The sequence below is a fragment of the Podarcis muralis genome, chromosome 10, assembly GCF_964188315.1.
Source record: "Podarcis muralis chromosome 10, rPodMur119.hap1.1, whole genome shotgun sequence".
Lineage (NCBI taxonomy): Eukaryota > Metazoa > Chordata > Lepidosauria > Squamata > Lacertidae > Podarcis > Podarcis muralis.
Window position 1 is genome coordinate 7,239,381 of NC_135664.1, and position 15,186 is coordinate 7,254,566.

The 15,186-nt window shown below is 45.8% G+C and overlaps 1 protein-coding gene across 3 annotated transcripts in view; it reads left to right on the forward strand.

Moving 5' to 3' along the window:
• The first annotated feature begins 3,718 nt into the window (after window positions 1-3,718).
• LHFPL3 (LHFPL tetraspan subfamily member 3) overlaps window positions 3,719-15,186 on the forward strand; it is a 279,538-nt gene continuing 268,070 nt past the window's right edge. The window contains exon 1 of one of the 3 annotated variants that reach the window (XM_028746856.2): window positions 3,719-4,421. In XM_028746856.2, coding sequence (XP_028602689.2) covers window positions 3,944-4,421 — 478 coding nt within the window. In that variant the 5' untranslated portion in view covers window positions 3,719-3,943. The remainder of the gene's footprint in view (window positions 4,422-15,186) is intronic. The other 2 variants (XM_077935778.1, XM_077935779.1) reach the window with 2 other exon arrangements.

A 15,186-nucleotide genomic window follows, 5' to 3' on the forward strand; every position in this document is an offset into this window, starting at 1 on the left:
GCTAGGGAAATCTTAAATGCTATGTTTACTTCACTGCAATAGTAGCAATGAACAACACCTTGCTATTTGGGTCTAGAAATCAGCTGGGTTCGTGAGTTGTTTTTGGTGAATGGTCATTTAAATCTGGTAGCTCCACATTATTTCTAAACTAGGATCCTTTCACTAGACTCAGTTAGTGGTGCTAACTGAAAGAACAAGTCAATATACAGTCATATTGGTCCAATGGTCATAAATTACCAGGACTATAAAAAACAGAAACCCTCAGCAGCAGCACTACACTCAACACTTCATACTCAAATGCTCCTTACTGTTCACTAACATCAAAGTCCAGTGTCAGGTCAAACAGACAAGACAGAGAAGAACTTAAGATACACCATAAAGTTAATTATCTTTATAAAGACACTAGAGACACACCTTCAGTTTATAACTAGTAAATCTGGTGAAGCTTTTGATATGATCGCCCATATCTTAGACCAGGACAAAGCACTGTTTTACACTAGTACCAGAGGTAGTGCTGAAGAATACAGAATACTGTTCTGTCTCCTGTCCTTTCTCACATCTACATGAAACTGCTAATAACGTGAAGTCCAGTGTCGTTCATATGCAAGTGGCATGGAACTTTGCCTCATTGATTGATTGATTGATTGATTGATTGACTGGGATTATAGACTGTTTAATGCAGTGGTTCTCAAACCTTTTTTTCTTTAGGCCATGCTTTCAAAATAAAAATTTGCTCACTCCACACCATATTTTTTAAAAAAAACAAAAAGAAACAGCTCCAAGCAGTGCTTGATTTATAACACAGAACACAACTACTTTATAATATGATCACGGGACATCCAGAAAGTATAAAACAACGCAGCTACATAAGACCACGAGTCATTCCCAAAATATAATACAGTGGTACCTCGCAAGACGAATGCCTCGCAAGACGGAAAACTCGCAAGACGAAAGGGTTTTTTGAGCTGCTTCGCAAGACGATTTTCCCTATGGGCTTGCTTTGCAAGACGGAAACATCTTGCAAGTTTGTTTCCTTTTTCTTAACACCGTTAATACAGTTGCGACTTGACTTCGAGGAGCAACTCATAGAACACGGTGTGGTAGCCTTTTTTGAGGTTTTTAAAGACTTTGGTGATTTTTGAAGCTTTTCCAAAACTTTCCCGACACCGTGCTTCGCAAGACGAAAAAAATCGCAAGACGACAAAACTCGCGGAACGAATTAATTTCGTCTTGTGAGGCACCACTGTATAATCTCTCCCCCCCCCCCGCCATGTTTGCCATCATCTCCTGCCACACCCTTTGAGAACCACCAGTTTAATGAGTAAAACCTCCCAGTCACATTTTATCATTTTTGAAACAGTGTCTGAGGTTGGTAAGAGACAGATGGGGATGCACAAATTTGTGCTTTCTTAGATGGGGCAGCCCTCCCGTAAAAGAATCCAGGTTTCCTGCCTGGTGTTGTTCCTGGATCTTGCCTTGAGTATACAGTGGTGCCCCGCAAGACGAATGCCTCGCAAGACAAAAAACTCGCAAGACGAAAGGGTTTTTTTGTTTTTTGAGCTGCTTCGCAAGACGATTTTCCCTATGGGCTTGCTTCGCAAGACGGAAACGTCTTGCAAGTTTGTTTCCTTTTTCTTAACACCGTTAATACAGTTGCGACTTGACTTCGAGGAGCAACTCATATAACGCGGTGTGGTAGCCTTTTTTGAGGTTTTTAAAGACTTTGGTGATTTTTGAAGCTTTTCCAAAGCTTTCCCAACACTGTGCTTCGCAAGACGAAAAAAATTGCAAGACGACAAAACTCGCGGAACGAATTAATTTCGTCTTGCGAGACACCACTGTAGATGCTCCAGTTGCAGCTGCAGCCCAGAGCACCATTGCTCAGCACAGGCTGGTGTGTCAGCTCTCTTCATTTCTGGAAAATGCTGATCTGTCCATGATGACACATGCCTTAGTCATCATCATACTTCAAATGATTGCAATGTTCTCTGTGTGGAGCTGCCTTTGAAGAGTGTCTGGAAACTTTAAACTATCCCGGAATACAGCAGCCAGATTGTTGATCACAGCTCATTATTTGGATCACATGACTTCCATAACGAATCGGTTTCACTGGCTTCTGATTCGTTTCCAGACTGGGGTATCTGCCTTATGTCATCATATATTACGTGTGCATCAACATAAATACATAGAAAAGCCTCTGTCACCATCACTGGAAGTGTGCTTGGCCGAGACCTTCTCTGTCACTGTGCTTAGGGTCACTTTACTTATGTATTTATTTTGGTATTTTTATACTATCGTTCTGGGCCAAAGGCCTTCTCAAGGTGCTTTCAGTGAAAATCATAAAATCAGTTTAAAAGAGTTAAAGCTGTTAAGCTAACCAACACAGCACTGTGGCTAAAAGCATTAGCACTTAAGCACTGACCTAATTCCAAGCAGTTTGGAATAGTCAAGTCTTTAACTCACGATTGAAGGCAACCAGGGAGGGAGCCAGACATGCATCTGATGGGAGGATTTCCACAGTGATGGGGCCACAGCTGAAAAGGTCCTGTCTCTTGTGCCTACCAGCTTGCTGGTTCTCAAGAGCATGGCATCTGTACTGATTTCAGAGCATGTGTAGGTTCTGTAGGTTGTCCTTCAGATAACCTGTCTCAGTGGCGTAGCGTGGGGGGTGCAGGGGGGGCCGGCCGCACCGGGCGCAACATCTGGGGTTAGGGCAAATCCACAGGTTAGGGGGCGCAAATCCACGGGTTAGGGGGCGCAAATCCATGGGTTAGGGGGCGCAAATTACTTGCCTTGCCCCGGGTGCTGACAACCCACGCTACGCCACTGACCTGTCTTAAATCTGAGTCTCCACAAATTCTGAATTATGGAGGGCAGCTAGACAGAAGAGGGTCCTTCCCCTGGGCAATTACCACTTGGCACCACTCGAATGCTTTATTTTGTGCTACAATTGTCGGTTGAAACCACACTCACAGGCTTCCCTGTGGGGTTATCAACTTGCGCTCACCAACCCCAAAGTTCTGCGCTACGCCATTAGATCACTGCGTTCCTACAGCCATCAGGAAGGGCAAAACTTTTGTCCCGGTATCCAAAGATGCTTCCTTTAAAATATATATATTCTGCTGTGGTAAATCAACCAAATGTTCTTCTTTTAATGTGTTTTGACAGCCGATTTAGAACTTTCTGCTCCTAGGGCCATTCAGAAGGACCCGGTTTCTGCCCCCTCCCCCCGTTTTAGCATGTCCCCCCCCCCTTCTATTACCAGTGATTCAACAGGTGCAGCTGTCCCCGATGGTGGTGGTGACAGGCAGGGAGGCAGGCATTGCCTGTTGAGCATTTGGCGCCTCGCACAGGGTAAATTTTACAAGTGCAAAATTAAATGTTATCGGTGCGAGATGTATTAGGGGGAAAATTGAAGGAGGAGGGGGGGGGGAAACAGGCTGAAACCCACATATCCTCTCGTTCCCCCCCCCCCCCACATATTAAACATATACCTTTTCTCGCTGCGCCCTCGACACGTGCCGTCCTCCTGTTGCTCCCGCAACAGAGGGAGACGCCGGAGACGAGGGAGGCAGACGGAGCCCCCCCCCCCGCCGCCGCCCCGCCCGCGAGTGAGGGGCGCCTGCCCGCTTCTCCCCCCCCCCCCCGGGCGCCGGGCGCGGCTGCGCAGCAGCGAGGAAGCCGGGCTCTCCGGCGCCGCGACGGAGCTGCGCTAGGGGGAGTGTTCAGTGCACTTGCCGCGCGCGGCGGCGGCAGCAGTAGCAGTAGCTCGGCGGCGGCGGCTCGCTCCCTCGAAGCCCAGCCAGAGCCGTGTCCCGCGGGCTCGGAGGGAGAAGGAGGAGCGCGCTTTGCCGGCGATGCCGCGGCGCCCGGGCGCTTGAAGCGGGGCTGGCGCTTGCGGCAGGCGGCGGGGCGCGTCTGCCAGGGGCTCTTCTCGGCCACCATGCCCGGAGCGGCGGCGGCGGGGGCGGCGGCTCCCGGGGCCGCCTCGTCGGGCGGGGTCTCGTCGGCCGGGGCTCTGCTGCCGCCCCAGGAGGCGGCCAAGCTGTACCACACCAACTACGTGCGGAACTCGCGCGCCATCGGGGTGCTGTGGGCCATCTTCACCATCTGCTTCGCCATCGTCAACGTGGTCTGCTTCTTCCAGCCCTACTGGATCGGCGACGGCGTGGAGACGCCCCAGGCGGGCTACTTCGGGCTCTTCCACTTCTGCACCGGCAGCGGCTTCTCCCGGGAACTCACCTGCCAGGGCAGCTTCACCGACTTCTCCAGCCTGCCCTCGGGAGCCTTCAAAGCCGCCTCCTTCTTCATCGGGCTCTCCATGGTGCTCGTCATCTCCTGCATCGTCTGCTTCATCCTCTTCTTCTTCTGCAACACGGCCACCGTCTACAAGATCTGCGCCTGGATGCAGCTGAGCTCCGGTGAGTCAGGGGTTAAGGGCGCACCGGGCCGGGCGGGGGGGGGGGGAGGAAACTCGCGCGTCCCAGCCCCGTCCGTGGGCCAGTTAGGTAACCTGCACGCGATCGCCTCAACACCCCCCCTCAACCTACCCCTCCTCTGGTCCTCGAAATGTGCATTTCCTTAGGAAGGCAGGAACCCTCCTGCTCATCCCGAGCCTTGGAATTACGATGTTACCGAGTCCTGCCGGACTGGCACCACTGGCACCCCGCCGGACCAACCAGGCGGGCGGGATATAAGCAAGCATCTCCACCCCAAGGGGCAAGGCAGCATCTGGAGATGCAAGGTGCATGGAAAGCTCTTCATTTTGTGGGTGACAAAAGTGTCAGGTAGCCTTTTTGCTCTGGTGGTGGGGAGAAAGCCGTATTCCAAGGGGAGTAATGGCTTTTGCAGGTTAAATTCCCCTGCAAGGCTGGATAGTTAGTAGAAATAAACTTAGGTGCACTTAAAAGATGCGGAGGGATAACCTGGGGCAAAACGTTGCCCGCAAAGGGGTGGGTGTGTTGCATTCAAAGCAATGTGTCGGAAAACGTTGTCACCCAGGAAAGAACTCTTGCATAGATTAGGGATGCTTGCTTGGGGTTTGAAACCGTCCCTAAGAGAGAAAATGCCACACCAGCACTAGCAATGACAGTGTGGACTGACAGGTTACGTATATGCCTCTCTTTCTGGGGGAATTTGCACTGCACTAGGGTCTTGCATGTGGGGAAAAGACACAGGACCGCTGCTGTGCACCTTTCCAAAGGGCTGAGTGGATGAGACCTTGCAAGAGCCACGTTTTAGCTCACAGTGACAAATCTGTCCTCTGGCAGAGGCTGGTAGTTAAGGAAAGGTCACAAGGAAATGGTAATGAGAACCTTGGGGAATGCTTGAAAGAAATCCCACCAGACAGGCAAAGTTGCTCTGTTCTTGGGGTGCTTCTGGTATAGCTTTCTGTGGCACTTGCTATGACAAATGAATGCTGCTTTTCAACATGGGTGAGGTCTTGTTATTCATGTCTGTATGATAGTACAATGGGGGAAAGCTTCTGTAGTCCCCCCCAAGAGCCATGCAGCCCAATCCTATAGATGTTTTGTTTGTTAAACAAGTCACAATGCTGCATAGCACCAGGTAAGTGTGCATAGGATTGCAGTCTACATCTTTAGCTTCCAAGTGAGCTGTTAAGTGACTCTTTGGAAAGCAAAGAGATGGCAGTTCAAAGCCTATGACATTAGTAGATTCCTTATTGTCTCCAGCCTTCCTTTATGTAGGTATCATATATATTTGCATCCTGCAAGGAAGGAAAAATACATTGTTCCCTCCTTCCTTGTGCTACCCTCCCAACAACCCTTTGAGGTTGGTTACGGGATGACCAGTCCGAGGTCGCCCAGTGTGGCTTCTGACCAGTTGAGAATCTGAGCCTGCATCCAAGTCCAGCAACTCAACTGCTACATCACACTGACTCTTGTTCAACCTTTCTGACCAAGGCTTAGCTTTGGAGTGACAAAAACAACTGTGTAGCTAATGTGACAAAAGAGGGCAAGGGAAACGCAGATATGATGCACCACTTCAGCCTCTAAAATATAAAGCAAAATGCTGGGAGTAGCAAGTCGAACCCTCTATCCATTCATAGCTGATGAGGGTCTAGGTCTAGTTATTGAGGATATCGTCAGTATGAATCAGTTTGTGGCCAGGTCAGGCATGACCAGTGTTTTATATATTTCTTACACTTATACTCTGCCTTTCCATTTTAAAAATGCCCACAGTGGCTAACAACATTCAAACATGTTCCGGGGGAAGGATCTGATTGGTTAACATTGTGGTGTAGATGCGTAACCTGGGGTATAAATCTGCCCTTGGAAAGCACCTAAGAGGTTTGGGATTTATTTAAAAAAGAAAGGTATGGTGCAATGCATATAACTTGGTTATGTTCAAGTGCCAGTTATTTGAACCTCAAGAGGGGAGACAAATAAGCAAATGACAGAGATTTTTACAGAGGTATTTTGCCAGAAAGTGAAAGGAGCAATGGAGGTCCCAGGGCAAAGCAGACAATGATTTTTTATTTTATTTTAAATCAAATAAAAAAGGGTGATTAATTTATGTTCGGGGATGGGGAGGTGGGATATGGTTATGTGAAAGCCAAGCAGGAATTCTTCTTGGGATTCTTCCAGAGAGAACTGAAGGTGCATGTTCTTGCTGTTGGTGTTTGGAATCAGAGGGCAATGGCTCCAAACAATATGCTCTTGAGTTACCTATTGGAAGTTTCACTCAGGTGCTATATTTAGCCATGTAGTAGAGATTTCTACAGAGATGTGTGCTCTGCAAGCTTAGTTGTCGTTCAGAAATTAATTTGAATGGTGGTTACTGCCAGAGATTGTGATTTTGTATGGACTTCTGGTATATTTTCTAGGCACTATTGCTCTCCTGACCTTTCTCATTCAAGTCTGATCCCATTCAAAACGTCATATTTAGTTCATTACATATTGGATTGCAATTAAATTATAGGATTAAAAAAGCACGTGCCTATTATGTACCTAGGTGAATCTGTATATTTAGTTCTGTTTGTATTTCTTTTGTGAGCTTCCCAGAATTTTTTTGTTGTGGGGTGGCTGTGTAAACTTACATTATAAGTATATTTTTATGTTGCATTTGTAAAATGCTTCCAGTTATGTTTCACTGTTCACTTTTTGGGAAGATCTGAAAGGGTACTAATTAGTGTGTCTTTGCATTTCCTTAATTTGTAACCTGGACAAGGATTTCATGTTTTCGTTTTTGGTGGGGGTTTTTTAATTCCATAGTGGGATTGAGTGAGCATGTATATTTGTTACGTATGGCATGTAATAGCAATGTGGCATTTGTAGTGCCGAAACATGTGAACGATTACTACACATTAATGTTTCTTGCACTTGCAAGTTTCCCAGGATACAGGTATCTTGATATTACCATTAGTGCTTACTGCAAATTGATACTTAAAGCAGGAGCACACCCTCCTTTATTCCTCAATGTCATGCGGTGGGTTTGATGAAGAAACAAATGGATTTCAATAAAGTGGTCCGGCTTGCGGAAGAATATTCTGGATTTGCAGACGTGTTAGATTTAACTTAAATTCCACTTCTGATCAATGTCCACCGGGTCGTTAGTGCCATTGTATCATTTTGAATGCTAAATATATAAGGTGATTTGTGCCTCACTTGTGTGATTCACATTTGATAAATGACTGCATGTTCATCAGGACTGTTTTTCAGATTAAAGTCATACAAATGGTTCTGCAAGTCACTCCCTGCATATAAAACATGAGGCAAATAAATAAATAAATACGAATTGCTATATGAGAGACGTATGTCTGTGAAAGGCTTTACTGAAGCCATTCTCAGGTGATCACAGTATCATTAGATGTTAATAATTTGTTTCCACATAATGCTTATAATCTGCCAGTGAATTCAAGAGCACTGTTGTGAATTAACATTGCAAGCTGACGGTTAAATTTTCCAAATTAATTTTACTAAAACAGCGTGTCTTCCTCTTTATTGCATATTGTCTGGTGCTGATTACTTTTCACATAGCAGAAATGGATTTGGTGTAAAAGGGCACAGTTGTTCTGTACCTATAATTAATATACATAGGAAGCCAACTTTACTGTGAACTTTATGACTGTACAAATGAGCAATGTTGTTTTTTAAATAAAGTTGGTAACATTTATAAACTTTCTGTTTGAATTTGCACCAAAGTCCTCTGTATACATACGGTAGTTTGTATGCACTTTCCCCCCAACAAGGTTAAAGTTCCCAGAGCTGCAGAATAGACATGTGTGTGGAGACAGACCGGAATTAAATGCTTTAAAAATAAAAACACCACTACACTGCTTCACTTTTTTTTAAAGGGTACATATTATTGTGGTCTTACTGGTTTACCTGTCAAGAATTCAGGGAGCAGCCGACTGTGGAGCAGCTTCACTTTAGTTGCAAGTTAATTTAACCCACCCCTTGAATGTTCCTAAGCACAGTACATCCCATAAACTACTGCTATCCTGTCAGTGTTTGGTAAGGAGAGGTGGGGTGGAGGAAAGGGGAATTAATGGCTTTGAAATTGTTAAGGAAACAATGTTTTCAGTTCCTTATAATTAACGCTAATAATTTTTCCTGCAGGCTGTTCAGCTTTTTCAAAATATGCTTCTCTCAATGCACTCAATGCCCTTGCAGTTTATATAGGTCCTTTCTCTACATGCTGTGCACCCAAGATAACTATAAAAGGGCCTACTGATGTTAACTAATGCCTTTTGAATAATATATGTCCTGAAAATTAATTTGCAAACTCATTTTTTAAAGAGTAATGGGGAACTGTATGCTTTGCTTCTACAGAAGTCCAATAGTTTTTCTTCAGGGATTGCCCTTTCACTGGAAAGGAGTAATATTATTTGGTCATTGTGGCTTTGCTGAAACAGACTCATGGGCCAAATGGAAAAGCCTAGGGGGCCTGTTTAGGCTCTTGGGCTCGATGTTCCACACCATGGACCCTAGACTATGTTTCTTAGATTTCTACTCAGATGAAGCAGCTAAATCCTTGGCTATTACGCTCCCAGAGAAAATTAAAGCAATGTATAATCTCAAAGAAGGTTTCTAATACAGCTTTCTAAAGTGTTAATTCAAGACTGCTAGATTAAATCCCAGAGAGGGAAATTATGGATTCTGTCTCTTGGCAAAACACAGGTTTGTCATCTTTATTGCTGACTCCATTCCTTCTACCCAGGAAAACTAATTACAGCTTGGCTTTGTTTTAATGTATTGGATTGCTGGGGAAATTTCAAGTGTACAGTTGGCAAAGAGTGATGACTGAAATTTAAGTGAAATGTTGCCACAGTAAAGTTTCTGAAGCAGGTGGTTATTTTCATGGGGAAAATCAGTGCTTAAACTGAAATGGAAATGACACGATGTCTCTTTTTGGAAAACATGTTGGCCAGTTTCTTTCTTGTTTTGGCATCCTTTTGATAAAGCAAGTTATGTTCGATGGTCCTGTTTTTTCTAGGCTTTTAAAACAGTGGCTTCATGCCTGGACTCCTCTGGTCAGCTAAATTGAGTCACAGAAGATTGCTTTTTTGGCAAACAACAGCTTCTCCCTTTTCAGAAATAAGATGATGGTGCTTTTCTAGGAACTGATGTGCTTTAGCAAACTAGACCTGTTGTAAAGCCGTGGCCTGCATAACTGCAGCCGACAATGACTACCTAACGGGCCACTTGATAGCAAAACATGGGTAATGATGGGACAAGTATTTTGTCTTCCTCTTGACAGTACTGGTGTAGTCCAAGGGTAGACCACATAGTGCCCTCCAGGTGTTGATGGTCAGTGGTTAGAGATAATGGGAGCTGTAGCCCGACAGCACCATGTTGGCTACCCCTGGTGCAGTTGTAGCTGACCAAGACTGGTTCTGGCAGCAAGAGGGAGACAGCAGGTAAAGTAGGATGGTACAGCCATGAAAGTTTGTTCGCTTCCCCCTTTCTTCAGCATCTGGCTAAGCATAAGTGCTTAGCTAAAGCTGGAAAGCCCTTCATTTGTCAGGATAGATTAAGCCCACGGGACACTAATTACTGCCTTAACACACTTTAAAGTGGACAGGGTAAGCCAAACTGAGAACGTAAAGGTCTCAGGGGTTTTTTGGTTTCTTGTTCATAAACGACACAAAGTATTGCATAGTTACCACGTCTCTCTGCAAGGTTTGCCTTTCTCTTTCAAAGCAGCATAATTACTCCGGTGTTAGGCTGCTATGGAAACTGTTTTGCAAATAATGGAGTTAAAGAGGCAGTTGTAATCATCTTGACTTGTTGAGGTGCGATTTGCTAATGGCTCTTTTAAGTTTTCATCTGCAAATACAGACAGTGGAGAAGGTCTAGGTTTGAGTGTACAGCTGTTGGTTAGGAGGAAGGAAAGCAGTGGCAGGCAGCCAGGTGAGTGGCCATTTACACTTACCTTTACTCTCTGCTACTTTCCCCCACTGGCTGCCCCCGCCCCCCGCAAAGGCTGTTGGAACCAACCATCCTGTTGAGGAGAAGCAGAAGAACTATCTGCTCTCAAGTCTCTCTCTCTCTCTCTCTCTCTCTCTCTCTCTCTGTGTGTGTGTGTGTTAACCAAGATTTATGTCTTGGCTATCATTAATCGCCACATAATTGTCTCTGTCGACAGAGTGTTGGCAATAGACAATTAGTCCGCCATCTTTCCTCCTGGAAGTCTGATGTGTTGCCAGGGCTCTCTTTAAATCTGAGCTTTTTTCTATGGCAAGGTCCCTCTGTTCTAGGTGTCCTCTGATGCCTCCACGATGAGACTTATTTGACACAAGCAGATTTCTGCTAGGCCCAAGAAGGATGAGGCCCCATCCTGTGAACTCAGCATCCAACTGCCTTGAAGCCACATTTGAGAAGGTGTTTTGACATTTGGGAGGTAGTCAAACATGGAAGTAAGAAATAGTGCTTGTGCTTTCTTTCTTTTCTTCCTCCCTTCCTCCCTTTTCCTTTGATGGTGTGTCCTTTTCAGATTATAAGCTTGAGGGCAGGAACTGCAGCTAGTGCAGAATGCAGCAACATGGCTTGTGGCTCTGCCTTTCAACAACACCCAGCGCTGGTGCTGCTAAAAAACTGCCCTAGGCTCACAATGGCCCATCCCTTCATGCCCCCAGTCTCCTTGAAAAGGAGAATACAGGGACAGTAGCCTAAAAACCCCCAAAGAATGTGAGAAGTAATTGCTGCATGTGTTGTGCTGCCGTGCCTCATGTTTAGAAATGGGGCTGGTACAGATCTACCCACTTAGCTGTCCGGCAAGCCATGCATTACTGGCAGGGCCATGAAGAGATGAAGGGCATAGGTGCCAGCCCTGTAACTATGCCCAGCACTTATGCAGCCACAAGGATGAAACCTGGAGAGGATTAGCCACAGACCAGGCTCACCGTACCCTGGCTTAGGTAAATATTGTAGTGCCCAAACTTTAATACTCGCTGGCCTTAACGGAAGACCAGTACTGCACTCCCTCTTTTAAGAGAGCCAGTTACTCCCACAATGTAGTTTTGTTGTTTGTCGACAAAGATAAACAACTTAGGATCAGGGTATCAGAGGGATCCCCTTATTCTTTGCAGCAAAGGATGGAATGAGAGAATTTGTACACAGGAGGGGAAGAGGGTCGATGGGGGAGGGTCTGAGCACAAGGAGGGAAGCTCAGACTGGGGAAAAGGCGGGATATAAATACCATCATCATCACCATCATCATCACATCATCATCATCATAGTGTCCTCAAGCCACAATTATTTGATCAAGAATGCTATGTCAGCACTGAACCTGTGTGGCATGTATCTGGTGTAGGCCCCTCTTCCAGCCTATGTCTTGGTTCACCTGCTGAACAAATTCTCTACCATGCCAGATCACTGTTACCTCATACATATGAGCTACTGAAAGTGGTTTGAAATTGCTAATGGTAACTAACAACTCTTATTTTAACCAGTAATGTAAATGCCTCAATTGCTCAATTACCTCTTATGTTACACTGATGTCTCCCTGACAAGAATAAATCTAGGGGGGGAGCAAACAAAGCCTGCCAGGAAGCATCCCTTGAATCCATTGATATTCCACAACAAGAATTTCATTAATACTTTTATTTGCTTTCAGATGCTAGATTTTTTATTATTTGCTCTTGATAGATGAATTATTCACTTATTTATAAATAAGCGTAGTAGATTAATGGTTTTTGCATATAGAATGGGAATAGTCACTGTACACTAATGTGGATGTATGGTTAATCTAGAACACATGTTTACCACCTGGTGTGGAGGCCGCTGCTTGACCTTTCTCCCTTGGAATCCAACGGATACAGTGGTACCTCGCAAGACGAATGCCTCGCAAGACAAAAAACTCGCTAGACGAAAGGGTTTTTTGTTTTTTGAGCTGCTTCGCAAGACGATTTTCCCTATGGGTTTGCTTTGCAAGACGGAAACGTCTTGCAAGTTTGTTTCCTTTTTCTTAACACCGTTAATACAGTTGCGACTTGACTTCGAGGAGCAACTCATAGAACGCGGTGTGGTAGCCTTTTTTGAGGTTTTTAAAGACTTTGGCGATTTTTGAAGCTTTTCCAAAACTTTTCCGACACCGTGCTTCCCAAGACAAAAAAAATCGCAAGACGACAAAACTCGCGGAACGAATTAATTTCGTCTTGCGAGGCACCACTGTATTCATGATTGTGATCATATAGCTGTCATTTCCTCTCATGGGCTCTTATGGTTTTTCTGGTCTGGTGTAGCAGCCATAACATTCTCTTCCCATTTAGGAAGTGCATTCTGGGTTTATTCACTCCATCTCAAGCATGAATTAGATACTCTCTTTCATGGTTTGTTTTAACCACAGCACGGAATTACTTCTATATTGGTGCCAGCTAGGATTGATTGATTGTTTAATTTCTACACTGTTTACTATACAGGCAACACCCGATTTAGACGCATTTAAATGACACGTAGTTGTGCTCCGAATCTGGAAGTAGTTCCAAAATGTCATGGAGGGGCAGAATGGGCTTATGCATACTCGGCTGTTATGGGCCAGGAGGTCTGGAACCCCCATGAAAAATGACGATTGACTGTATTCAAAATATCTCCTAAGTGTTGTTCAGCAAACAGAAGCAGCAACAGATAACTTAGAATCATAGAATCTTAGAGGTGGAAGGGAGTCATCTAGTCTAACCCTCTGCAATGCAGGAATTGCAGCTAAAGCATTCAGGACAGATGACCATCCAACCTCTGCTTAAAAAGCTCCAAGGAAGGAGAGTCCAGCACCTCTCATGAGAGTCTGTTCTACTGCCGAACAGCTCTTACTGTCAGAAAGTGTTTTCTGAATGTTTAGTTGGAATCTCCTTTCTTGTAACTTGGAAGCCATTGGTTTGTGTCCTACCCTCCAGAGCAGGAGAAAACAAGCATGCTCTGTCCTCCATGTGACAGCCCTTAATATATTTGGAGATGGCTATCACATTCGCGGGATCACATTCGCGGGATCACATTCATCCAGTGCTTTACCAACTGCTCTGGCTCCCGGTGGAGTACAGGGTCAGGTTTAAGGTGCTGGTTTTGACATTTAAAGCCCTATGAGGCCTAGGACCCACATACCTATGGGACCGCCTCTCCTGGTATGTCCCACAGAGGAACTTAAGGTCCACAAATGACAACATTTTGGAGGTCCCAAGTCTTAAGGTGGTTAGATTGGTCTCAACTAGGGCCAGGGCCTTTTCAGTACTGGCCCCGACTTGGTGGAACGCTCTGTCACAAGAGGCTAGGGCCCTGCGGGACTTGACTTTTCTGCAGGGCCTGCAAGACAGAGCTGTTCTGCCTTGTCTTTGGTTTGGACTCAGGCTGACCCTTATGTTTCCCTCCCCTTATGGTTTTGATCTATGGGCTACTTTTAAAATGAGGCTGCATTTTAAATTGCATTTTAACCTGAATTTTAAATTGGGTTTTTCCCCTATTATGTTTTTACTGTAATTTCACTGGTGCTAACCACCATGAGCCCAGCTCTGGCCAGGGAGGGTGGGGTATAAATAAAATTTATTATTATTATCAGTCTCCTCTTTTCCAGGCTAATCATACCCAGCTCCTTCAAGCGTTCCTTGTAAGACTTGGTTTCCAGAGCCTTGACCGTCTGGGTTAGTTTCCTCTGCACACATTCCTGCTTGTCAACTTCCTTCTTAAATTGTGGTGCCCAGAACTGGACACAGTATTCCAGGTGTGGTCTGGAGGAAACAGCAGCAACAACAAAACAGTTGCATCTAAAAATGTTATATTAATACAAAGTTACTAATATACGCATCAATATTAATTCATTTTCCTTCTGGTACACCCTCCTCCACTGCCTCTGGGTTCCCACCTGGGGTCCAAACAAACGCTCAGTTCACCCACATAAGTCTCACAACAAGAAAGGTTCTAGAAACAGCAGACATCACCCTAGTCTCTCACACTAGACTTGCTTTTTATGGGAAGGCCCAGGGTGGATGGTACTTCCTGAGGCTCCCCACAGCTGTGTCCCATTTAGCTGCTCTCTTCACACCCAGTTCCAGGTACAGCAGGTATGTCAATTTTCCCAGGGGGTCCAAAGGATGGGGAGAGGGCCCCCTCCACCACTCTCAGTTCTTTCTTCCCCCTCTGTCCTGTCCTCCTCCACTGGTGCTGGGCTGCAGCTGCCCTCCCTCCTTTTGGCCTTGGGGGGCAACTCCTGAAGCAGCCTTGCCCTATAACCAGGGCTTAGAAACCCATCTCAAATCTTGGATTCCCCGTTTTTAAGTCCTCGCTGGTTGGCATTAACCAGGCCAATGCTAAAAGGGGTGAAATCAAACTACCGAAAGAACGGGGGGAAGTGGAATGGAGAAGAAATATACAAACCACTGAAACTCCCTATTTCCTAACCTCTTACGTAGTTAAGTACTACCTAGATGTGGTTGGGGACGCGGGTGGCGCTGTGGGTAAAACCTCAGCACCTAGGACTTGCCGATCGTCAGGTCGGCGGTTCGAATCCCTGCGGCGGGGTGTGCTCCCGTCGTTCGGTCCCAGCACCTGCCCACCTAGCAGTTCGAAAGCACCTTCGAGTGCAGGTAGGTAAATAGGGACCGCTTACTAGCGGGAAGGTAAACAGTGTTTCCGTGTGCTGTGCTGGCTTGCCAGATGTAGCTTGTCACGCTGGCCACGTGACCCGGAAGTGTCTTCGGACAGCGCTGGCTCCCGGCCTCTTGCGTGAGATGAG